Raw genomic sequence first — 26316 nt, 5'->3', positions numbered from 1 at the left:
CGGTTCACAATAAATAAACACTAAGTCGTCATTATATGTCATACTCTTGTGATTTCATACCTGGGTGAGTCTCGAAGGAACATAAAAGAATAAGTTAAGGTCTTAAACTTTTAATATTTTTACGAGTACGGTATTAAGTTTATTGTAAGTAAATTGAACGCTGGTCGGCGCTGGTCTAGAATCCTACCACAGTAATCCTACCACAGTTCTTAAATCAATGCACAAAATTTGAGTTAGGATGCGGGTTAGCGTTTGGGTGTGGGTGGGTCAAGTATTATTATATTCTTTATTTAATAATAATACTTGACCCACCTTAACCCAAACGCTAACCTGTACCCTAACCCAAATGGTGTTTCGTTGTGGTAGGATTTCTAGAATTCTACCACATTTTCGTCCGCTGCTTTATATTGCTTACAATATTTGAGTTAGGGTGCGTTTGGGTGGGTCAAGTAATATTATTATATTTATTATTACATATTTATGCCTTTTTGGAAATTTTAAATTTGACAACTCGTTTTTGTTACTGTAAAAATTAATGTGGTAGGATTCTAGACCAGTGCCGAAAATTGATTTTTCGTCCTGTTAAATAGAGTTGTCAACTGTTGAAATACAGCGCAAAACGAATGTTATTTCATCTTAAAATTGTGAGATGTAGTAAAGGGCGCTATTTGATTTTGCGGAGTTATTTCTAAATTTGTGCTGCCTTAAATAAAGTACCATTACAACTAAATTAGGCAAGTCTTTGAGCATTATTTTCCATGAATAGTTGGGCATTTTGGCTTTTTGTATTATACATCTAGACCAGAGGTGTGCAAGGCCCGCTAATGTAAACTATCCGGCTCCCCACCTGACCTCGATAACAAACTTAGGCACTGGTCTAGAATCCTATCACAATGCACATTATTTGGGTTAGGGTGGGCAAGTATTATTATTAAATAATGAATATAATAATACTTGACCCACCCACACTCAAACGCTAACTTGCATCCTAACCAAAATATTGTGCGTTGATTTAATAATTGTGGTAGGACTCCTGGACTAGCGCCCAAACTAGGCCTGAAGTAATGCAATTTTTTTTTTGCGCTTCAGGCAAATTACATTTGACCATTTCTTATGTTTACATTTAAGGGAATCTTTTCAGCCTAACTGCACTGTGCATACCCTGAAGCTATTCAAAAAAATGGAAGTTTAACCAAATTAGTGTATCTCAATGCATTTTATTGCGCTTCATATAAATTTATTGTGTCTTTTAAATATGAATATTACACCTAGAGTTAAAAGGGCGCTCTTTCACTATCGTACGTAAAAATTAATAAAAAAAAAAATTTTTATTTGGGTTAGTGTGCGGGTTAGCGTTTGGTTGAGGGTGGGTCAAGTTATTAATAATAATAAACATAATATTACTTGACCCACCCTCACCCAAACGCTAACCCACACCCTAACCCAAACAATATGCGTTGTGGTATGCGGTATTATTATTATTTTTTTTTGCATAACTTTTCACGTACAATAGTGAAAGAGCGCCGTTAAAAGCCCTACTCAAATTATACCATAAAATAGTTAAACAATTACCCTTAAGTGTTTTTGTTACACCTTTTCACTGTGAACATTGAAAATGACAGTTGAGCTATAATTTTATTGATCTGCATTATTCTAAAATGTAGTTATCCTAGGCCAACTCTTGCAGTTATTATAATAAACTACACATTTTAACACCAAACTTTAAATATATTTTACTACGGCCTGCTGAGATCTTTTTGTTTGGCTTTTGCTTGGACTGCAAAAAGGTTGCCAACCCCGTGTCTAGGCGTTCTATTTATGCAGTGTTTCTCAACCTTTTTTCTAAGAGACCCAAATACTAAGTGAAAATGTAACTGTGAAGCTTTGACAACCCAATTTTCTTCACTAGATGTTTCATAAGCTTGATACACAACACCTTAAAAACAATGATAATATTAAATTCTAGTTTAGTGAAAATGAGCCATCTTTCGGTATTGCTGCTGCAATTTTCTTAGAGCAATCTTGCTTAGAACCAATTTCAATAAATCTAACTAATACCCATGTTAACTACTTCAGTCCGTGACCTGACAATCAAACGTCGACCCATAGTTTGGTTGCAACCCTAGGATTGAGAAATTTATGTATAATGTCAGTTCGGCGGTCCATAACTGTCACATTTAAATGTTTTATCCCGCCTCATATTAAAACTGCTTGCCAACAATGTTCATAGTTAGCTGAAATTGTATGCGCCACTTTTTATTTCGCCGAACTTCTTTTCGCAGTTTGTGAACTATTCATGAAGGCTTTCTAGGCACCAGATATATTAAGTCCGGTAAATATGTTTAAAAAAGACAGACAAATTATGCTGCTGTTGCCCTATGTGTTGTATCGCTGTTACTTTCTTAAAATAGTTAATTTTACGTCGAAAGAAATTCTGTGTAAGGAAAATGATATTGATTTTCGTTGAAGGGTAAAATAAAATTGCCAAAGGTATAAAATTATGGCAGGCTGTTAAGATGTTGAACAGTAAGTGCTATTTTGTGCAGGAAATATTTTTGCACCAAAACAAAGTGATTCATTAAATTGTTCAATATTGTTCAAAAGAACACTGCTCATGCAATGTTAATACCTGGCCATTGTAATGACAAAAATATATAAAATATAACTGTTTGTTGTAACCAAATTATCTTTTCAAAAATAATCACTTACACTTGGTTTAACTATTTAACCAAAGAAAGTCCGAAAAATTGCACAAACCTGTATCCACCATTGACCAATAGAATCAATATTGCTAGTCTTTTTAGGTTTCCAAAGCATCAAGTCTCCTTTTAATGGAACTGTTTTACAAACCTAAACAACATAAATGCTATCGTTGTAATACAGCTCGTGATGTTATATCCAAATTTTCTGATTAACCCGACAAACAAAAATCTTAGATGCGCCACTTCATATTTTCCTCCGCATATAAAAATAACTAATCAGCAGCCATTTTGTGACATAACATTTAGCAGAAAATTGTGATCACCCCTGTGAAAAATGAAAGTTGGCATCTATTTCGACCCCAAACCTTCACCCCAAAAGTTGAATATGCACCTTGATTTTCCTTTATGTTACACTAGTAGCGGAATGCACATTTTACTTTTATGCGAAATTTCATTACACGGATATACAAGAAGAGTTATAGAAAACAATTTTGTTCTGTACTGGTTTAAGGTACCAACCCAACTTTCTTACTTGTCTTGATTTCTTTATATTTTTGAAAAAAGTATTGAAAAATACTAAATTACAAGCTAAAAGTGTTTTTTTAATTTCTTTAAATCATTTAGCTGTTGTGTGAAGCCTAATATAAATTTGTTTCTTGGTTTTACAGCTTAGAAAATTATAATCATGGCATCTGGTTCAACTCTTGAAGTAAGAAATAATTCATTCTAGTTTTATAACTTTTAAACAAATTTATTAAAGTAAAATTGTATGATTTCTGCCTGTGCTTTATGATACACCATGTATCTTATTCTCTACATCTATATGTATATATATAAATACACAATGTATATAATTAAGTAATTTTTTGATATTTTTAGAAAGCTATTGATCTTGTAAAAAAAGCCTCCTATGAAGATACAAACAAAAACTATGAAGAGGCTTTCAAACTTTATGAACAAGCTGTGGAGCACTTTCTCCATGTAGTCAAATGTATGGAAATATAGATTTTGCATGCCAAAAGTTGAGAATTAAAATTTAATAAAAACTACTCAACATTTCAGATGAAGCAAAAGACAATCCATCAGTCAAAAATAGCATTAGAATGAAGTGCAAAGGATATTTAGATCGAGCTGAGCAACTTAAAAAGTACTTAAATAAACAAGCTAACGCTGACTCAAAGGGAAAGGGGAACAAAAAGAAAGAAGTAAAAGCTGATGGATCGTGAGTTGTGTATTTTGTCATGTTTGTAATGTTCTCTACTTTGACAAGTACAAACAGCAGCATCCATAAGACAGCTGACTAAATGCAAAGTGTCATGGTGATACCATTACATTGTACAAATGACAATTACGGTCAAGTACTGTTTGTTTGCTTAAATGCGCAATAAATAGTTTATACTACAGGGTTGGGCTTAAGGACTCGCCCGCTCGCCAATGCGAGTACAAATCGCTCCAGGCGAGTGCTGATTGACCCCAACTTGCCCGACTGGCGAGTGGCTTCAGCGAGAAATTCAATTAGTTGGTGTAGGACAACTTGTGTTAAGCACCACTACTAAGCGAAATATTACTTAGCGCCAGTTATTTCCCTAAACACTAAGGCGCAAAGACACTCAACACTACATATAAATAATAAGGTTAATTGAAGTCACGTTTCGAACCTCGTAATAACGACAGTTCGAAGCTCGTAATAAAGACTAAAAAAAATCGTTGAACTGCAAACAATCAAAATACGTCATTACTGCAGTGGCAAATAGTTATAAGGTTTTTCGTTTAACTTGAACATTGTTAATTTTTAAATGTTTAACCCAGTTGTTGACGCCTTTGGACAAGTTTATTGGACTTGCGATGTACCCAGGAGTAGAATTCTACTTTTTTGTATTTATTTAATTGATTGTATTAGAAAATTAAGAGCAATTGATGCAGTTTTTGGTAAAAATAAGTTAAACTGCAAATGTCTTGTAATAATATTTGTAAGCAGTGTTTTTTTTATGTTTTGAGGGTCCGAAACGGTCCAGTGAACACTACGATATTTGAAAATATTTTGCCTACTTATGTAACTACAGCTGAGAATTAGCAATTAGTCTATGTAAGTATGTTGTTGCAATCTCTTAAAGTTCATAGCGGTCAATCATGTCAAAGCTTAAAATAACTGTCTGTAAATTTTTTATTACACAATTATGTTAAGATACGAATCGCGCGATTGCGGACGCCCTTGGAAAATTTAAACGACCCACTATAGGGCGTCCCGCAGCACAGAACCTCTGGCATATGGTTCGGATGAATGGTTTAGTTGTAAATTTACAATTATTTTGTCATTCTTTGCTCTTCAACAAGTAACACTAGCAGTGTTCCCGCTAATTTTTTACCATGTGCGCAGGTGCCCAAAAAGCCGAAAATAAGTGACAAAAAAGTGCCCAAATTGGATACGCGGGAGGCCTTTTTTTTGGTCTTCACTATTTTCAGTCTGTTAATATCCGCGACGTTGCCAATTTACCACAAGTCCTTAATAATAATTAGTTCGGTAGTTATATAATCTGTAATTATTTTTTGCTAGCTTTGTCGAACGGATGCTTTCGTTGCAGTGGAGGGGAGCCACAATAATCTTAATTAATTTCTCCCAGACATAAAAATGAGTTTCTTTATTTGGAGAATTGCGCTCGCTTGAGATGTGATTTTGCTTGGACTTAGTCAAGCGTAGCTCGGCGTAACCGCTTAATGGTCGAGGTAATTATCGCGCATAGTGCAGCGGTTTTAGCAGTAGTATTTTTAACTTTTAAACGGGTTAAGCATTTTTTTTTTTAAGTGATAACTTTGATTAGAAACAAATTTGGCCTTTACGTCTTTCCTGCTCATATTGACATCAATTTAACCTACTCCTTTTGTTGACACAACACGCAACTTTGCTTTTTCGGGGTATGTTGTAATTTGCATTGTACAATGTTTTACCAAAAAATGAGCTTAAGAGTTTTATCTTCGAAAAGTCCCAACCTTTAAAGCATTAAAAAACAGCATGAAAAGTTCATTTTTGCAAATAAAAGCATATCGCAGGTAATTGTAATAATTATGTTTGAAAAAGTTTAAAGCTATTACGACGCCAGGGTTTTTATATAAAGCAAGTACTTTCCTATAACACAAAACATACAGTGCAAAACACAGATACCTTGGAGCTAAAAATATCTCCAAATTAGGAATAAAATAAAGTTGTAAAACGAAAGATTCGCGCATATCGCAAAAAAATTCCAGTTACTGAGAACCATGGCCTGGTGTCTAACGTCTATGCAAAACTTAGATTCCAATCAACTGCACTACCTTGTTTAGCCAAAGTAAGCCCAAATCCGTCGTAAAAGATTTAAATATGAGTTGAGTGAGCCTATTAGAGACACCAATCAAAATTAATAGTTCAAAAACTTGCCAATCACAAAACCACGAATCAAATTTTCAGTTACTAAACTACCACCCGATCCGTCAGGAATTAGTGCAGTTTTAAGTAAAGGTATACGGCTATTAGGGCATCCAAAAGATGGAAAAGTCTGACTTTTAGACTTTAAAGTCTTGGGACAATGTACTAATTTGACTTAACAAATATGCTACCTGCCAGCCGAGCCCAAACACTAACGAGCACCCTAACCCAAATAATGTGCATTGATTTAGTAATAATATAAACACTTTCGGTCCGAATACATCAATGTGTGACATAACAATCCTATATAACCTGGACTAGAAATTATCTTATGCCCACCCGAGTTTGGGCTTTTTCCCAGCATTTAAATAATTATTAAATTCACGCACATTATTTGAGTTAGGGAACTGGTTATCTTTTGGGTTCGGGTGGGTCAAGTATTATTAAATCTATCTCATAGATTTTTGTAAGTTTTTTTAACCAATATTTTTTATTTATATCTGCCGGGAGTTTACCTAAAGATCCAATTAGTGCAAATTGCCGCTACCTCAAGGTCTAAAAGTCAGACTCTCCTGCTTATGGATGCCCTAATTGTCGTAGACCTTTTAAATTTCTGACAGATCGGCTGAAACTACACATGCGTGTAATTTCAAAGTAAAACATAAGACACAGAATATAGGCAGAAATCATACCAGGCGTAACATGTAATCATAAAAATTACTGCACAAAATATAAAATATTTATTCAGAACTTGCGACGCCCTGAGAATTTGCCGGCGCTCCAATGGGTGTGAGCGCCCTAGTTAAGAACCACTTTTTTCGCACGTATATCTCAAAGCAACTAATTAGGACACTTTTTTGGTCATGTGTAGCTCGAATAAAACTAATTTGTGCACTTTTTTAACCGTGGCAGCTTAAATAAAACTAATTTGGGCACTTTTTGTCCGAACGTAGCTAGGATAAAACTAATTTGGACACCTTTTTGTCCGTACGTAGCTCGAACAAAACTAATTTGTGCACTTTTTTAACCGTACGTAGCTTAAATAAAATTAATTTGGGCACTTTTTGTTCCTTACATAGCTCGAATAAAACTAATTTGGGCACTTTTTTGTCCGTACGTAGCTTAAATAAAACTGATTTAAGCACTTTTTGTTCCGTACGTAGCTTGAATAAAACTATTTTGGGCACTTTTTGTTCCCTATTTCGCCTCGAGTAAAACTAATTTAGGCACTTTTTTGGTCGTACATAGCTCAAATAAAACTAATTTGGGCACTTTTTAGTCGTACGTAGCTTAAATAAAACTAATTTTGGGACTTTTTTGGTCGTACGTAGCACAAATAAAACTATTTTGGGCCCTTTTTGTTCCGTACGTAGCACAAATAAAACTAATTTGGGCACTTTTTTGTCCGTACATAGCTTAAATAAAACTGATTTGAGCACTTTTTGTTCCGTATGTAGCTCAAACAAAACTATTTTGAGCACTTTTTGTTCCGTACCTAGCTCGAGTAAAACTAATTTAGGCATTTTTTTGTCGTATGTAGCTCAAATAAAACTAATTTGGGCACTTTTTTGGTTGTACGTAGCTCAAATAAAACTATTTTGGGCACTTTTTGTTCCGTACGTCGCACGAATAAACTAATTTAAGCACTTTTTTGTCTGTGCGTAGCTCGGATAAAACTAATTTGGGCACTTTTTTGTCCGTACGAGCTCAAATAAAATTAATTTGGGCACTTGTTTGGTCGTACGTAGCTTAAATAAAACTAATTTGGGCACTTTTTATTCCATACGTAGCTTGAAAAAAACTAATTTGGGCACTTTTTGTCGTACATAGCTTGAAAAAAACTAATTTAGGCCCTTTTTTGGTTGTATGTAGCTCAAATAAAACTAATTGGGGCACTTTTTGTTACGTATATAGCTCAAACAAAACTAATTTGAGCACTTTTTGTTCGGTACCTAGCTAAAAAAATATTAATTTGGGCACTTTTTTGGTTGTGCAAAGCTCAAACAAAACTAATGTAGGCACTTTTTGGTCAATACCTAGCTTAAATAAAACTTATTTGGGTACTTTTTGGTCCGTGCGTAGCTCCAATAAAACTAATTTGGGCACTCTTTTGTCCATACGTAGCTTAAATAAAACTGATTTGGGCACTTTTTGTTCCGGGCGTAGCTCGTATAAAATTAATTTGGGCACTTTTTTGTCCATACGTAGCTTAAATAAAACTAATTTGGGCACTTTTTTGTCCGTACATAGCTCGGATAAAACTAATTTGGGCACTTTTCTGTGTCCATACGTAGCTCGACTAAAACTAATTTGGGCACTTTTTCGAAACTTTTGTGAAGCAAAAATGGGGTATTATATGTAATAATCTTTGTAAAATAGTGATAATGTGGGCTTCAGGAGACGACTGGAGGTCAAATTTAAGTAAAAAAACAACTTTTAATTTTTTTTTGCTTGCGCACTTCCGTGAAAAAAAGTGCACAAGTGCCCAAAATTTTGCGCAAATGCGCAAAAAAAGAAACGTCCTTTAAGCGCAGACAAAGCAGAAAACGAAAAAAAGAGTGCGCAAAAACAGGCAGGCGTGGCTAATAAATTGTGTGTTATTTTCTTTACCAAAGATTGTAAAAAATATTTCGCTGAAAAACATTGTTTTAAGCGGAAACTGCTTTATGGGTCATTAATTTCATCCATGCATGGAAATAAACGACCAGACTTTGATAAAAAGTAATGTTTACCTATGGAAACCATAAGACAGGTTAACGATAACCCACGAAATGACCGCGCTAGGACGGAAATTTGCAGACGGCGTCCCAACAAATTTGGCGAGTGTTATTTCGTCTGGGCGAGTGCTGATTGATAGCCGCTCGCCCGCCTGGCGAGTATAAATTTTTGCTTAGGAACAACCTTGTACTAATCAATTTGCTTTATGTTTTTATCTAATAGATGACTATTTAAATTTGCTCAGGTTAAACAGAAGTATTGAAAAATTTTCATATAATAACGAAATTCAGTAAAATTTGTAATATTTGCAAGGTAGCATTCTGAATAGATGTAAAATACCATTTTTATTTTACTTTCCTAATAAAAAACCTATTAAAGGGTATTTTTGTTACTGTAGAGCTGATGAAGAAGATGAGGAAGATGACCCTGAAAAGAAAAAATATAGAAATCAGATTGCTGGTTAGTATTTCATTTCTGGTAAATATTGCGATTCCTGGTCAATACTGCACTTTTTCTGTAGTGAAACATTTATAGTGTTTGTTGAAAACCTGCTCATTCAGAAAGACTTTATGCATTTTTTGGGTGAACAATTAATTGCTGTTACCTCTTGTCTAATGCAGTGGTTGCCACCCTTTTTTTGTTAGTTGGCTACCATGTTTATATTAAAAATACCTAGCATTTTGTTTATCTTGTAACCACCTGTTTTATTTCTCCATGTTAATAACAAATAAATCCATTAATGGAAAGCCGAAGAATAAATGAACTTTCATTCTAAATTCAATTTACTGAATCAGTCATTTGACTTGAATCATCGTTGTAGTCAGTGTAAAGCTTGTTTGTTCCATCAATAAGATTTTGTATATTTAGCTTGTTTTGAACTGAATCAAGTAAATGTCACTTCATACATTAAGACCATTCCAAGTTAGATCAGAACATCCAGCGTAGCAAAGATTGGTAGTTTTGAATTGACTGATCATTATGTCTTAGGCCAGTGATTCCTAATCTGCTTGCCACGGCACACTAGAGAGATTGTCAAGTGTGCTGCAAAACTTTTGTAGTTTGGGAAATTAAGTTATCGGTATAACCAATAAGCATACATGCAAGTATTTTAGACTTAAATATGCACTACTCATCACAAATTAATCATACTAAGACATTTACATATAGTTTGTCGTGTGTTAAAGGGGCGATTGTGAAGTGACTCTACTGTTGTTCTGTTAAAAGTGTGCCGTGAAATATTTAGGATTTTTTAGTATGGCGCAAGCCAAAAAAGTTTGGGAACCACTGTCTTAGGTCTTTTTGCTGAAGTGAATATAAATCTCAGGAGTAGAAGTAAAAGCTGAGGCCATTACTTTGTTACTAAATCACACTTTTATTGCATTCAAAACTTTGGGTTTTGCCAATTTCTCTGCATTTGGTATTCATTTAGCAGAAGGTGATAATTTGAAATTATGGTAATGAGTAATAAACATATTTTGTAAACTTATCAAAAATTTTGATATTACATTCCCCAGTTTGGCTGCTCATTGACAAACAGATCCAAAGTCTTTTTTACTTTTGTGATCTATCAAAGGTGGCTCCTTGACTTGTCTTGGTTTTAACAGCGATTTCATCTGGTTCAGCAATCTTTAAATGAGTTGGTAAAAATGCTGCAAAATTGTTGTTAATTTAAGACTTCAAAATTGAGCCTTTACCGTTTTGGCAAAAATTTTAACCTCGCTGCAACAAGCTGGTCAATAGATTTATTGGATACATAACTAAAAAAAATTCACTTTGTCTCCCTGGAAACATTAGCACTAAAAAAATTTCCATTTGAGCTTCTCTACATGAGCGCATCAAAAAGCTTTCTAAAGCAGATGGATCCACATGAAACAAAGATCCATACAATTTGCATAATAAAACTAAAAATACAACATAATTTGTTTAAGCATTGCTTATTTCACTGACACCAAAGTGTAACAGTTTAACAACCTATAAAGGGGATTAATATATTACACAGACCAGGTCCTGCCCGGGACACATAATAATGTGGCCCGCCGCCATATTCTGCCACAATCCCCCACTACTTGCTTACAAGGCAATATATAATGATTGTTAGTTATAGTTTTTGTTTTCTTTGTGTTTGTAGATTCTTTGTTTTGGGTTAAAATTGTATTTAGAATTTACAAGAAATATTTTTTCATGGAATTGCCCAGAAACGTAAGTTTGATAAGGAGTGTCGCGAATTTAACAAGGATTGGATGCCCATTTGACTTTACCACTCGAGTCGGCCAGAATCAGAATTTTCTTTTGAATAACATAATGTGCCTGAATCCGAATGGTGAAAATAAAGGCTTCTGGTTGCACATTGATAAAAAATGTTCGGATGTTATAAGATAAATTGATTTCGCTACTGATGATGTTTTTTAGTAGAGAAATACATTTATCTTATAACATCCAAACAAACTGATTTTCGGTTAGTAAGTTTTGTACTTAGTTTATTTGTTAAGTCCAGAAGAAAGCAGTATGTTTGATGTGCAATGAAAGTGTTGCCGTGATTAAAAAGTACTACATTAACCGCCATTATGAGACAAAACATGCAGGCTATGGCAGTAGTAAATCCGGCGCCAATTACTTTATTTTCCCATATCTGGCCCACCGACCAGATAAATTGCCCGCCCCTGATCTAACATGAAGGAGATTAAATGTTCCATTTTTCTTTTGTCAAACAGACCATTTTAAAAAAAAGAGCTGTGCCGCTAAACTCATTTTGTTGGATGCTAGCTTGGACTGTACTTTCATGATTTCAGAGCAAACTGGCTGGTACACACTTTAATTCATGTCATCAATTTGTCAGCGGAATTTGTTGGATTTTGGTTTTGCACCTTGTATGATCAATATTTAAACCATTTTTTCTGCACAGGGCTTAATTATTTCATCTGCAAAGTAGGCAGCTTTTACCGATTCCTTAATTTTATATGCTACCTCGTAGCTGCTTCAAAGAGCTGGTTTTTCTTCTAGTGTAAATTCATAAAGAGATAACCACACTTCCAGGTCTTCTGGCAGACATAGCACAATCAATGGCAGCATTATTCTTTATTTCATGCTTTTCATTCCTACAACTAAGTTTGGGGGGTGGTCTTAATGATGCATTTAAAAGCATCTTAAGCACTGCAGACACTACAGACAATCATGGTCATCTCGTCTAACCTTTGTAAAGCCAACTAACAATAGCCTCCCTCCATTTGCCAATTTTCCACAATTTTTACTTGTTCTTCCTTTTTAGTCCTTAGGGTGTCAGTCGTCCAACCAAAAACATGAACTATTTTGTCCTTTCATGCAATATTTTGTCCAATTATTACTGGTTTTGTTGAGTAATATGGCAGAAGTATGAAAGTTTCCTTTGTAAAATAATATTTATTTGGCTTTTGGGGTTTATGCACTTCTCCAATACACTGGTGTTTGTGGTATAGTGTTGCCATTTATCATTTGGCAGACGTCTGCACCACCAAAGCTCAAAACTAATGATTTTTAATTATCCTGCTGTATCAATGTCCAGAAAGCGCAATGCTGAAGCTTAGTGTGTTCAAGTCATATCTTAGTTTGTTTCGTAATGTCATGGGATTTTCCAAAGTTTGTTGAGAACCACTGGCCAAGACAATCTTATTGTTGTATATCAAACCAGTCTGAGTATCCGAATTATTCCAGACTGACACTGATTGGTGCTGATACAACAAACATCAATTGATAATAAGCGTTGATAAGCCCATTTTCTTTAAATTGCATGACAGTGTCACAAGCTCTGGCACACAGCAGATGAGAGTTGTTGTTTGCTTTTGCCAAACTTTTTAATGATTCAGCGGTGGTTTACAATCATATCACAGCATCCTCTTCCCTTTCTATACCCATATTTTTTGAATTTATGTAATCTCTCCATTGTGATGTACAGCAGAATTTTACTGGCATGTTAGATGAGAAGTATCGTGAAAGGTATCGATTATTTTAACATTTTCAGGTGTCAACGTTTTTTGTTCAATTTCAGACATTAATTTAGTCAGTCTTCTTGCCATTCTTTGGTTAACCAAACTAGATTGCTTAGTTTGTGCATCAGCTTAAGTCCGGCTTGTCTGGTCACTTTAGTTTTGCAGTATGGCATCAAAACCAGGTGTTTTTCAATTTTAATTTAGACCTGGATTTTCTTTACCTGTTTAATCAGAATGTGTGGTTCATGATCATATGGCTTCAGATTAGTTTTGATGTTTGAAGCCTCCTTTCTGAGACATAAGTTTTACAATATTTTTATCACCACACTTTAACTTGCTCATTTCCAGGAAATTTGCTGCTTTAATACATTCAATCTGTTGGGTTTTGATTTAGTTTCTTTAGGACAACAATGGCATCTTTCATGCGGTTTTTGTTACTGCTGTTTTTAAGTTGCCTGCATTGGTAATTGCAGAAAGCGTTTTTTTCTTGTCTTAATTGCCTTAATTTCCCTGATAGCAATCAAGTGCTACCCAATAATAAACTATTTTTTTATTTTTATAATAGTAGTCTTCTTAATAGTATGTTAAGTGAGGGAGTGTGGGATTACTTAATTTAGTGTTTCTCAACCTTTTTTACTGAAATATAAACACCGCAGCCTTGGTGATTAAATTCTCATCACTGAAAAGTAAACAAAACATAAGAAATAAGTTCCTTGTTCAGAACCAATCTTAATAAATCGAAATAAAACTACATCTTTCGATGACCCACCCATAGGTTGAGAAACACTGACTTATTTTAATAGTGCTCTCATTGGTGGCAGGATTTATACAACCCTACTATAGAGTATACGCCATCTTCCCTTTCAAGGTTTTAACCCCCTATTACAGTGGTTTTTAACCAGGGCTTGAGCGGAACCCCCTGTTTCAAGGGTTTGGCAAGAATATCCTCTGAAACATACATACTGCTATTTCAAGCTAAATTTAAATCTTGTTTATGCGCACAGGTGTTATGTAACATTATAAATTGAAAGTTTGGCCACTTTAACCTATATAAATGCAAGTTTATATTTGATTATGCCCAGTTTCAGCTGCTAGGAGAAAGAACAAAAGCTGAGCGAAAATTTAGGGTTCCGCGAAAGCTTGCAGAATAATATAGGGGTTCGACAGGTTTCCAAAGATTTAGAACCAAAGCCCTCTTGTATCTTGGTACGATCTAGCCGCTCTATAAAAAAAATCTGATTATATTTTGCTTACTGAAACATGCATATACACAATGGTTATTCTGTGATAAGCCCTTCTGGAGTTGTACTGGCCAATGATAATGGCATGCATATAAAATATTTAAACACCCATAAAAATTTATGGGTGATCTTATTGTTGGTCAGTACGAATCCAGAAGGGCTTGATCACAAAATACACATTATGTACTGTACATGCAGCTCTTCAATTTCTTAAATACGACCTGTTGATCCCCTTCGATTGATGTTCTATGTACGAGCACAATGCAGCAGGAATGGTGCTATGGTTGTTTTGTGACTCGCTCACTTCTGAGCCTGCGTAGCTCAGTTTGTATAGTGTTGGTCCCGTTATGACCAGAAGTTGTAAGTTCGAACCTCACAACAGGATAGTTGTTTTTCTAGCCTTGCCTTGCTTAAACCTCCTGATCAGGCTGACTGATTACGGTAAGCCTCTCTGTAGACTTGTCTGTTTGGCTTATACATTTATTTTATCAGTGTTTTAATAAATTTGCTTTTTCAAAAAAATATTATTTTATATATATATATATATATATATAGACACTGAGAGTTGTTACATTGTCAGTTTTCTAATTGTCTCTTCTAGGTGCAATTGTTGTTGAAACACCCAACGTAAAGTGGAATGATGTTGCTGGTCTTCATGATGCTAAAGAGTCGCTTAAAGAAGCTGTTATTCTACCAATCAAATTTCCTAAACTTTTCACTGGTATGTTAGAAGTGTTCTGTCTTTTGATTTGTCACTTGCACAGTTGTGTAAATATTAATTCATGCGAAGTCCCTATATTTATGATTTAAATATTTTTCATAAACATTTATCATTTTTACCATTAGAAAAGCTGGACACTTTTGTTCATGCATAGTCCCAAAATAGAGATGTTTATACATTAGTTAGACTATTTACATGTATCACTTATATAATAATTATATAGGAAGTAATATTGTTGACCTACACATAAAAATACAAATACCTACACACTCTATATATTTATGTATTTGTTCTACGTTTCAGGCAAACGAACACCGTGGAGGGGAATACTTCTTTACGGCGTAAGACATGTTGTTTTGTTTTAACTCAGAAATATTAAAGTAAAATACCTCTAACCTGGGTATTCTAGAATAGTAGGTTCTAAATTTAGGAAACAAAATCCAGAACATTGAATCTAATTAGTGTTGTCACTATTGCATTTAGAGACAATTACATTTCAGGCAACCCACCTTGGAATGAAATGTTACTTTTGCATTATAAACACTTTTATAGGCACAGAAAAATTGTAAAATTTTTGCATCTAGTGTTACATGACTCGCTCAATATTGTTTTATCAATGCCTAATAATGGCAAAGCATATAATGATGTTGTTGTAAGGTGATTTTGTCTCATTAGCTATACCATAAACAGAAAAGTGACTAAAAATGCTTTTCTACTATTATTGCTTAATAAGTTTACTGGTACAACATGCGGCCCGCTGGTCGCATCGGCCCTTTTCCGTTTTTTGTGCGGCCCTTCACCTTCTTCCAGCTATTTTTCCGTAAATATATTTGAGTGTGCACCATGTTGGGACTTTTGCTCTTTCAGTTTCCTGTTTGCGAAGTAACCCATAGGCTACCTGGTTACACTAATGCAGTTGAACTCGATCTATTACAAAGCAATCTTCATTCATAAAGTTTTACTTGTCTCACGGTGTTATGATAAAGAATTGCTTTGCAACAATTACACTTGTCTAGTATGCTACGGCCAGGGTGTAACAGACATTTGCCACGCAATATGACTGAGATGTTATGTTTAACAGCTGGTTTTGAATTAAGGCTGTTAGTTAAATTGTACTGAGCCGATCCGCTTGAGAAAGGCGTCATTGGAATTGTAAAAAAAGTTATTTTCCGATCACAAGTAGACAGCACTGACAAAACTGTAAAAAAAAAAGCTGAAAATAGGAATTAGTGTTAATTTGATGTGCAGCCCTCCTGTAAGCATTACATTTTGTAACTGGTCCTTGTGTTAAAAAGGTTGCCCACCCCTGTTATAAATCATTGTCCTTCTTAGAAATATTTGTGGTCCAATGTCTCTACTAGATTTTCTTGGATTCTAAACAGAATAACAGTATTTACAATTTTAAGAATTATAACCTTTTTAACATGCTAATTACAGCCTCCAGGAACGGGAAAGTCCTACCTAGCTAAAGCTGTTGCTACAGAGGCCAACAATTCAACATTTTTGTCTGTTTCCTCATCTGACTTAGTCTCAAAATGGCTTGGTGAAAGTGAAAAGTGAGTTTGAATAAATTATGATTTTAATCTAATTTACTACATTTAACCAACGTTAGGTAGGTCAATAAACAAACGCTTGATTTGTTTCAGATCCCACAGGAAGGCAAATGCCAATCTTGTGTTTTTAGTCATTGTATTTTTTTACATATTGCATTTAGTTGTTTTTACTGGTTCAAGATTGTAAGTTTGCACTTGCTTGCTCGCCGATGCAAATAGAGTTCTATTGGTGCAAGGGCTGATTAACACCCACTCACCCAACCCTTCAGTAAAATTGGTTGTTGGTATCACACCTACTGGACAGAATTTGTGATCTGAGTTGAACTATGCTTAAACCAAACTACTATTGGAACTACAAAAAAATAATTGTACCAGTGAATTGCACACATTAAAAAATCCTACAAATTCAATCTTGTGGTTAATAATCGAGGCTTGTCACACAATAACAGTGTAAACGCACCAAAATAAATAAAATTAAATCCTTGGTAAGATGAGTTTGTGGGAAAAAAATTCACAGACCTTGTGCTGACAATTTTTGGCGATGGTTATTGCATGCTGTTCAGTGGACACTAGCCCGGCTTGGAAGTGCAAACTTTATTGTAATATCAAACATGTAACCTATATTTTTAGAATTTTATAATGGCCTTTTTTATTATTTTCTGCAGAATGGTAAAAACTCTTTTTGAAATGGCTCGAGAGAACCGTCCTTCCATCATTTTCATTGATGAAGTTGATTCCCTTTGTGGTTCACGTAGTGATAATGAAAGTGAAGCATCAAGAAGGGTCAAAACTGAATTCCTTGTTCAAATGCAAGGTTTTATGCTTTCTAAATTTAAAACAACCAAAACACTCTGTATACACAGGTATACTGTATCTAGTTAGTCCAGCGCTTCTCAACCTTCAAAAATCAAAATCAACCCAAAATGCAAATATGACAAAAGTATAACTTAAAAGCAAACAATGAAAACTTAAATTCAATGAGCAATTTGCTGCTGTCTCTTTGATATCATCCGTGTTATACGTGGTTCTATTGAAGTTTTTCACGTACAACTGGTCCTAAAATTTAAGACTTAAAACGATCTGTAGCCTTCTTTTAAACAGTTGGGCACAACACTTGCATTGTGTAGTACGATAAAGTCCAAAGTAGACCATTAACTCTTTGTTACGTCACAATGTTGCAAATTACGAAGCTGGCGAAGTTCTAAATTTGGTGGACAAGCCTTCAGCATCTTGCATTTTGTAGTTGAGATTTAAGATTGTAATATATTTGGCGGACCGGCAGGAAAGTTGACGCGGACCGACACCGGTCCGCGGACCGGCGGTTGAGAACCACTGGTCTAGATAATACCTAAACATGTTGAAATAAGTCCAAAATAATCTGAATAAGACTTGAATGAACAAAATAACGCATAAGACTGTGGGAAAAGGGTATAGGATGATTGGCGGCCACCTGTCTGGCATTGGCCGTTTGCTGTCGACATTTGGGCGCCGCAATTTTGGCCATAGACTTTTTGCACCTGCTTTGGCTGATGGGTGATGTTAGCAATTTGGTTAGGGTTGAAAATATTAGGAGAGTTAGTGATAGTTATGGGTTGGATTTGGAATTACGCTAAAGGTTGTATAGGCCTTATTTGGTCCATTTAGGTCTAATTCCGATTTCGTCATTATTACGACTATAAGGTATTATACCTATTTACGCCTTATTCCTAACTGTCTTTTATTCCGAAGTTGATGTTGTTCCAATTTTGGTTTTAGGGCTGGAGTCCTTTTAAAGATTTGCAACTAAAAGCTATATAATGGAAAATTGCAAGCAATTTAAAACAAATACCGGTACACCTCAAAAATTTGGCACTTGCTTCGCTCGCAAGGTGCGCCGCCACGTTTTCATATGTCTCTAGTTGCACCCCCAAGTAAAAAAGGTTGAGAAACACTGAGTTAGTCACATGGTTACTTTAAAAATTAATAGCAGTTTTAACGTAAAACGCAATATTTGTATTCAACTTTATGGTATGATTTAAAAAAAAAATTTCAATGGGTCTGGGGTAAATTTTAACTCTAAAAAAGTTTTCTCCAATCTAAATTTTAAGCTAAAAAAATACTAATACAGAAAATAATTTAAATGTTTGTGCTTGTTTGCAGGGGTTGGATCAAATAATGAAAATGTTCTAGTTTTGGGAGCCACAAATATTCCTTGGCAACTTGACTCAGCTATCCGAAGAAGGTAACATGGCATAATCAAAAACAGCATACATTTTGTCTTATATTTGTCAGATGTCAACCTTATTCAGTCCATTAATTATGAATCTGTGGTTCTGTAACCAGTTTTTATTTAAATTATTTCAAGAAATAAATACTGTCTTTAGGTTTGAGAGAAGAATCTACATTCCACTGCCAGAAGCTGCTGCTCGGACAACTATGTTTAGTCTCCACCTTGGTGAAACAAAAACCAGCCTTACTGATCGAGATCTTCAACATTTGGGATCAATAACTGCTGGGTAAAATTTATTTAACCGAAAAACTACATATAATATAGACCAGGGGTGTTCAAATGATTTCTGCCATATGATCCCCACAGTCCAACCTGACAACATGATGATCCACCAAATACGAATAGTAAACATATTGGACACGCTTTAATTTTTATGGTGCTTTATTTATGTAAAGGTACCTACAACATATTGATAACTTTGTAAAAGTCAAAAGTGAAGTGTGCTACAGCACCAAGATTGTTTCAGTGAGAAAAAATGATGAGTTGGTTTAGACCAGGGGTCGGCAACCTTTTTCTAGTCGCGGGCCAACACCAAAATCAGAAAGGTCATTGTGGGCCACACAAAATTTTAACTCAGAATTGTGTTATTAAAATGTTAGAACAACTTTTAACAGGCGGACCTCGGATCTTTTTTTTTCTTTTAAAACGATAATTACATTTAAGGAGGCAGTAAAGTGTTGGCACAATTGAGAGAAAAGGCGTTGTTTGGTTTAAAATTCGAGCCCAAACTTCGTCATCCATACTACTAATGAAAAGTGTAATAAAACTTCTTTGAAGAAACGCGATAACTTTAATAGTTAATCTTTTTTTAATGGCGCACGTGGCGAGCGAAGCGAGCGCGATTTTTTTTTGGTATACCGGCATTTCGTACATTGTCGAAAATATAAAATGTTAAAAAAGATATGCATAATATTTTTGAATGCGTTTTCCATTAACGGTAACCAAGCGCTGATCTAGTTCAAAAGACCGCATCAAAACGTAAACAAGCCGGACGTAGAAAGATTATTCGCGCGAAGCGGGGAAATTTTTCAAACTTACGTAGTTAAAACAGTCAAAAAGTATTTGAAATGGACGTATCTAGTTTGTCAAAGAGGCGGCGGGCGGAATGAATTACATTAGCGGGGCGCATCCGGCCGGGGGGCTGTAGGTTGCCGACCCATGTTTTAAACCTTAGGTCTTACAATAGCATCAAATTGGGCTTTCTGTCGCAAACTGATATCCTCAAACGCTCACATAGATTAGCATTTGAGAGTCTCGTTCTATGCTTGATTTTTTTGCAAAATTCATCAACACTGACAATTGGTATTCACACGAAAACACTGTAGAAAGTTTATTTTTTCAAGACTGCGTTAGAAGATCCGCACAAAACGCTGAAAAGATCTGGAACCGGATCGCGATCCGCCATTTGAACATGACCGATATAGACGATTGCTACACAAAAAGTACAAAACGAAACTTAGTTTTCAGTTTATTTTGATGGTGTACAGTACACCTTAATAGACCTAAAAATCTTGAATGTTTTAATTATCCGGGTTTACTCCTCAACCTATTTTTAATCTATATGTGAGCAGAATTTGGAATGGATGCTATTTTTCCATGGCGAATACATCTTTAAATCAGACACTTGTTTTTTTTATTTTGACCACCGCTTAAGACCTTGTGTTACGACTGTATTATTTTTGATTTTACTTTTATTAAAATACTGTTAGTGCTACTAACAGACAAGTTAAATAAAAATATGTTACTGTTAGTGCTACTAACAGACAAGTTAAATAAAAATATGTTAGTTTAAACTGCATATAAAAAACGTTTTTTATATATCGTAAAGTTTAAACTCAGCATGTCCTTTACTTTATTATACAAGGTTCTTCTTTTTTATGCGCTTGTTTTACTCCCCAAGACAGTACACTTCGTTAGGTTTAATTGTTTTACTTTTAGCAAAAAGTTGGTATTTCTTAAACTTACGTGAGTAGTCATGTTTGGAAAACTATAGGCTTTACAATTCCTCTCATCGACTAGTACTAACGATTAAACACCTGAAGAATTAACTTGATATAAACCAGGATATAGAGCAGTGCTTTTCAATCGGGTGTATCGTACACCCCAGGGTGTACCATAATATTTACAGGGTGTACCACTTAGATGGGATGTACAGGGGACAGGGGTGTACCAGATAACGCATGACAATAGGCCGATGACTAGCTATCTGATAGCACAAGGGTCGGCAACCTATGGCCCGCCAATGTAATTCATTCGGCCTGCCGCCTATTTAACAAACTAGACACGAGCATTTCAATAATTTTTCACCATTTAAACCGCGTTAGTGCGAAAAATGTTATCGCTTCGCGCGTATAATCTTTATGCGTCCGGTTTGTTTACGTTTTGTGGCTGTCTTTTGAAATACATCAGCGCTTCTATACCGTTCGCCGTGGAAGGCAGCTAAGTGCGTCGCAGACAAACGGAAAACATAATTCAAAATATATAAATATTATGGACATATAGTTTTATAACATTTTTTTATTTTGGGAAATGTAATAATAAAAACTTGCAAGAATTTAGAAGAAATGCCGGTATGCCAAAGAAAAATCCCGCCCGCTTAAAAAAAAAACGATTTCCATCCTTGTTTGCATGCTCATGACATACCTTTGCAATCAAGTACTTTCTGCTCTTGTTAAAATTAAAACCAAAATTCAACATCAGCAACGCTCGCATTAAATGACTTGCTTTTTTTTACTGTTAAAATTTTGTATTTGTATAAAGATGTGCTACGTATTTCCTATACTTGCAGCCCTGGTTATCTGTATTCCGATTAGGATTACTACAGATTTGGTGTATTGTGTGGACTAGGGTGTATTATAAGTTTTGAGTAAGTGTAAAAAGGGTGTACCACTCCGAAAAAGGTTGACATGCACTGATATAGAATATCCCTATTTTTTACTTTGTCAGGAAAGAAAGGGTTTTTATTAGGATTGGGCATTTGACCGGTCAAATAAAATCCGGTCAAAAAATTGACCGGTCAAATACTCGTCAAATTGGTCAAATATTGGTCAAATACTAAACACACTATCATAATGCAATTGAAGTTAAAAATAAACCTTGATTTTAACTTTAAATAAATATACGAACGTTTTGGCTCAATTACAATGGTTTGTAAAACCGAATAAATTATTTTTTGACTATCAATAAGATTTTTTGCAAAACCATGCACATCTTGCAAGCAATACTATAGCAGTATTGTAGTGATTTTTACCATCACTACAACCACCAAGTTAAGCCAACAAGTTTATTACCGAGAAATATTTTTACTCCTCATCACAACTTTTGTCCCTCTGAATTTTCTAAATCAGCGTGGTCCAACATCTTTTCATCGCAGGCCAAAAACTATTTTTTTACCTTGTGGGCCAAAAACTATTTTTTTTATCTTGCGGGCCAATGTTTTTAATAGCGATTTTTAGGCTTATTGCTTTATACCAGGGGCGGGCAACATACGGCCCGCGGGCCGGATCCGGCCCGCGACGGGATTTTGAGCGGCCCGCAGAGAGTTTCCGATTTTACATGATAATGTGGCCCGCGGCCACATTTTGCCACAATCCCCCACTTTTTGCTTACTACGTCAATTTATAGTGATTGTTACGTATTCTTTAGTTCTTTGTTTTCTTTGTGTTTTTAGATTCTTTGTTTTGGGTTAAAATTTTTATCAGTTTACCATAATAATTTTGCTATGAAACGTAAAGCTGACAAGGAGTGTCGCAAAATCAAAGGATTCTGAATGCAGGGGCGTAGCGTGGGGGCGAAGTCTAGGTGTCTTGACACTCCCTTGTATATCAGTAAACTATGTTATATAGGAAACATTGCACCTGGCATACGAAACACGTCGGACGTCGGTGCTTATCGCCGCCGCCTAATCACCACTCGTTATTGTTGTTGTAATTAACAGTTCGCCTGTCACCGACTCCAGTAATCTCAAACAGGTCTGATAACAAAAAGATATTTTTTGGTGAAACGAAAAGACTTCTTAACGACGTAAAAAACAGGCGTGTAAGCTCCAGTAATGCGCATTTAAACTAAATTAATTTTACTCCAAATTTTTTTGATATGAAATCCTGAAAATTATCATCAACGGAGTATTTCATTTTCCGGTGTTCGTATATTAGCGTTAAGCCGGTCAAGCGTTCTTCGCCGCATGTCGCTCTATTGAACGTTTTTATTAGCCACGTGTAAAAAAGGTTTCAAAAAAAGGAGCGCTTTGCTGTCGTAGTTGTAACGGGCAGAGTCATTGCACGCTTCATACAACCGGCGAAATCTAACTACAAATATCACCAAAAAATTGTTAATCCTTTGATTCCAATCCAAAAGGGATTTGTATCCTATTCTGCAGTTTTTTTCTAGTAATTGGTACCAATATAATTTGAAGTTTTACCGCCATGGTTACGCCTACTTGTACATACGCGAGTGGCAAGTTTAGATAAGGCCTGTCGCTGTGGCGACACATTGAAAGGGCTTGCTTTTTATGTAGCCGGGTAGTGCAGTGAGGTTACAACGGAATTTGTTATTTATTTAATGGTACTAGCTGTTTATTGTCTAATGTTTTCAGCATAGTTTGGGAAATCTTTTAAGTGGGGCATCATATTAATTAGATTTATTTGGAAATCTATAATTCGATTTTGCTGTAAACTGTCTTAATTGAAACATATATTTACAATAACGCCATAATAGTACGAGTCATGACACAATAAAACCAATTACGCAACAATATATTTGACGGAATAAGGCCAAACTGTGATAAGTTAGTCTAATTTTGGCCTTATGCCGAATTTAGTTTTATCCTGACATTGCAGTTACACCAATTTCAACAAATTAAATTAAAACTAAAAGCAATTAAAAGCACTAAATAAAGTCGATAAATTGCAGCCTTCTCACATTTTTAGGCACACGTTTATCAATTCGTACAGTAGACCGACGCAAACACATGTGTAGCGGCGAAAAGGTGGCGGAGGTCTGGCGTAACCGTATAGGCTGAGTGTATGGCATGCTTTGCAAACTATGCCATGAAACCTAAATCAACATTCATCGTTATTTTTTACAATGCTTTGTTCAAATGTAAGCTGCTCGTCGGTTCCCTTGCAGAACTGTGAGGCATTTTGTCTCTTTGCTTTTTGTGATTTTCCCTGTTTTAGTAATTCCAAATGCTTTACTCTTACTTTGATCTTATGAATCACAGTTGTGCAAAAGCTTTGCAATGTTATAATTCAATATGTCGTCGAACAGAACCGCTTGATTATAACGCATTTATTAAGTCCATATAAATAACACCCAAACAGCCCTAATAGGGCAGTTTTGGGTTGTATTCCAACGAGTTTAGATCTTCCCCCGTCACAGATACTATTGCATTTCGTTCTATTGTGTCTTTGGCCGTAATATCATGGCGTTTTTAATAATACTCCTGTAGCTAGTGTTGCTCATATAGTACAAATATCCCTAAAAACACCTAAACAAAGGCCAAACTTTCAATTAATAAACCATGTTGTAGTGTAAGTATAAGGTTTTCCACCAAGGCAATTTTCTGCTAAATTAAAATATAGGTTGCCGAATAAAAGTTAAGGAAGTTTATTTTCCGTTTATATGATTTCTTAAACTATGTTGTTAACATTAAACAACTAGTAAAATGAAAAACAATAAAATTCCACTCCAAATTTAAATGCATACCGTTTGGTGTTTATTTCCAACTTATCTGAACTCATTTACAGTTATATCAAATAGAAAATGCGAGAAACTGACATAATATCAGATTTCACCTTTGCAGTTACGCATCAATAACAACAAAAGTAACTTGACAAAAAAGAGTATAGTAATTTTTTTTCGAAGAGACGTCTTATGCGCTATTTATTAATAATTTCGTGAATCTGATACCATTTGTTATGTGGCCTGGTGAATTGACGTGAAATAACCCTGGTGGCCATTTTGAAAATACAAAATGGCAACTTTTTCCAGGTCTGATTAAAACGGCGAGTTTTCTCAGGGTTTTTTTTCGTAGAAAGTCAAGTCATTTGCATAAAAATATAATGTAAATTTATTAAAATTGGTAGTGCACTTCTTAATTGATCTTAATTGATTCCAATTAAAAAACAGAATGGATGAATGAATTATTTGTTTTTCTTTGTGTTCGAAAATAATGATATCTGTGTTAGTACGTACTTATCATGACTTTTTGTCCGTTTTTTTTTAATTTTTTTTATGTTCTTTAAAAAGTATTATTTACTTACTAATCTTAGTGTTTTTTGTGTAGATATTCTGGTGCAGATGTAAGCGTGGTTGTCAGAGATGCTTTAATGGAACCTGTCAGAAAAGTACAAAAAGCAACCCATTTTAAAAAGGTGTTATTCATTTGTTTTTATTAATGAATTTATATTTAACAATCCAGAGTGTTTTAACAATAGGTAAGAGGTCCATCAAACGAAGATCCCAATGTAATTGTCGATGACCTTCTGACTCCTTGCTCTCCAGGCGACCCTAAAGCCATTGAAATGTCCTGGCTTGATGTTGATGGCGATAAACTGAAGGAGCCTGTCGTTGACATTGTAAATATGTTAAACCACTTCTTTTGATAACTATAATATCGATAATTGCAAGAAAATAGTATATTTCGCTTGACATAATTTATTTTATGTGAAAACACATAAATCACATTTTGAACAAATTGGGAAAAATGTTTTATATTTTATGTTGGTTTTTTAAATAAATTCTATATTACAATATCTAAATATTTAGACTGTTTAATAAAAAATAGGTAAAAAGCACAAGTCATTTGTTTTTCAAACAGTTGTCTTTCGCTTACATTTATTCCTCCGGTAGATTTATTATACACTGGTTCAAGCAAAACTACAAATGTAATTTTATAACCTTACAACTAGAAATGTCGGAACAGACTTGGATCCCCATATTACCCAAATAAATAATAATATTATTATTATTTTATCAGCTATAAACAATAGTGTTTTAAAAACAAAAGTGTATAATAATTTTGAACAAGAATAAAATAAATTATTTTTTTTAGAACGACATGCTGAGAGCTAAAGAAAACACAAGACCCACTGTTAATGAAAAGGATTTGGAACAGTTTGAACAATTTACCAAAGACTTTGGAATGGAGGGATAAGTTGTAGGCTAATAAATTTCCCGCTCGTTCGGTGCACTTATTTCATGTTGGGGTTACGACGTTTCACAAGCAAATGTCTTTAGAAGCGAAAAGCCAGCAACCTTATAAAATTTACCGACGAAATATTGTTTTTTGGTTTGATCGCGCAATTTCGATAGAGCTCACCAAAACTTTGCGATTTTTTTGTTTTTCATATCGGCTTACGTTTGCAGTTAAGTCCACCTATTGTTAAATTTATTTTTAGCGAACGTTTGTTTTCTGGCAATATTATGTATATAAAAATGTTTATTTACTGCGCCCCGCAGTTAAATGCAATGTCACACAACATTTTTAATCTGATTGTTTCCATTTATAGTTAAAGAAAAGATTTCTTTGTAAATATCTTCCATGTTGAACCTGTGGATTTAAACGAAAGGTTACTTATAGATTAACAAGTTTATTTGTTATTCCTTTGTAATTTGTTAATGTTCTATCCACGTTGTTCCCAACTACTTCAATTTAACTTTATCTTGAATAAACGGTATTAAATATTTCGTTCTCGTTTTTCTGTTATCTTATATTTTAGAATCAGTGTCGCAAATACTTTTTTGAGAA

At 34.8% G+C, this 26316-nt stretch overlaps 1 protein-coding gene across 2 annotated transcripts; it reads left to right on the top strand.

Moving 5' to 3' along the window:
- Positions 1 to 26316, top strand: LOC146133110 (vacuolar protein sorting-associated protein 4B-like). Of its 2 annotated transcripts, none has more exons than XM_083397576.1 (14): positions 1 to 99; positions 3371 to 3411; positions 3582 to 3693; positions 3765 to 3924; positions 9218 to 9279; positions 14625 to 14744; positions 15048 to 15085; positions 16182 to 16300; positions 16963 to 17111; positions 18437 to 18518; positions 18661 to 18792; positions 24853 to 24940; positions 25004 to 25144; positions 25621 to 26316. In XM_083397576.1, the coding sequence occupies exons 2-14, from the start codon at positions 3388 to 3390 to the stop codon at positions 25720 to 25722; spliced, it is 1329 nt and encodes a 442-aa protein (XP_083253702.1). In that variant the 5' UTR covers positions 1 to 99; positions 3371 to 3387; the 3' UTR covers positions 25723 to 26316. The 2 variants fall into 2 exon arrangements, with proteins under 2 accessions (XP_083253702.1, XP_083253703.1); XM_083397577.1 differs by having other exon boundaries at positions 18 to 64.

This window comes from Ascidiella aspersa, chromosome 9, assembly GCF_963924565.1.
Source record: "Ascidiella aspersa chromosome 9, kaAscAspe10.2, whole genome shotgun sequence".
NCBI classification, from domain to species: domain Eukaryota; kingdom Metazoa; phylum Chordata; class Ascidiacea; order Phlebobranchia; family Ascidiidae; genus Ascidiella; species Ascidiella aspersa.
Note: the sequence above shows the minus strand (reverse complement) of the source record. Positions and strands in the feature narration are given on the sequence as shown.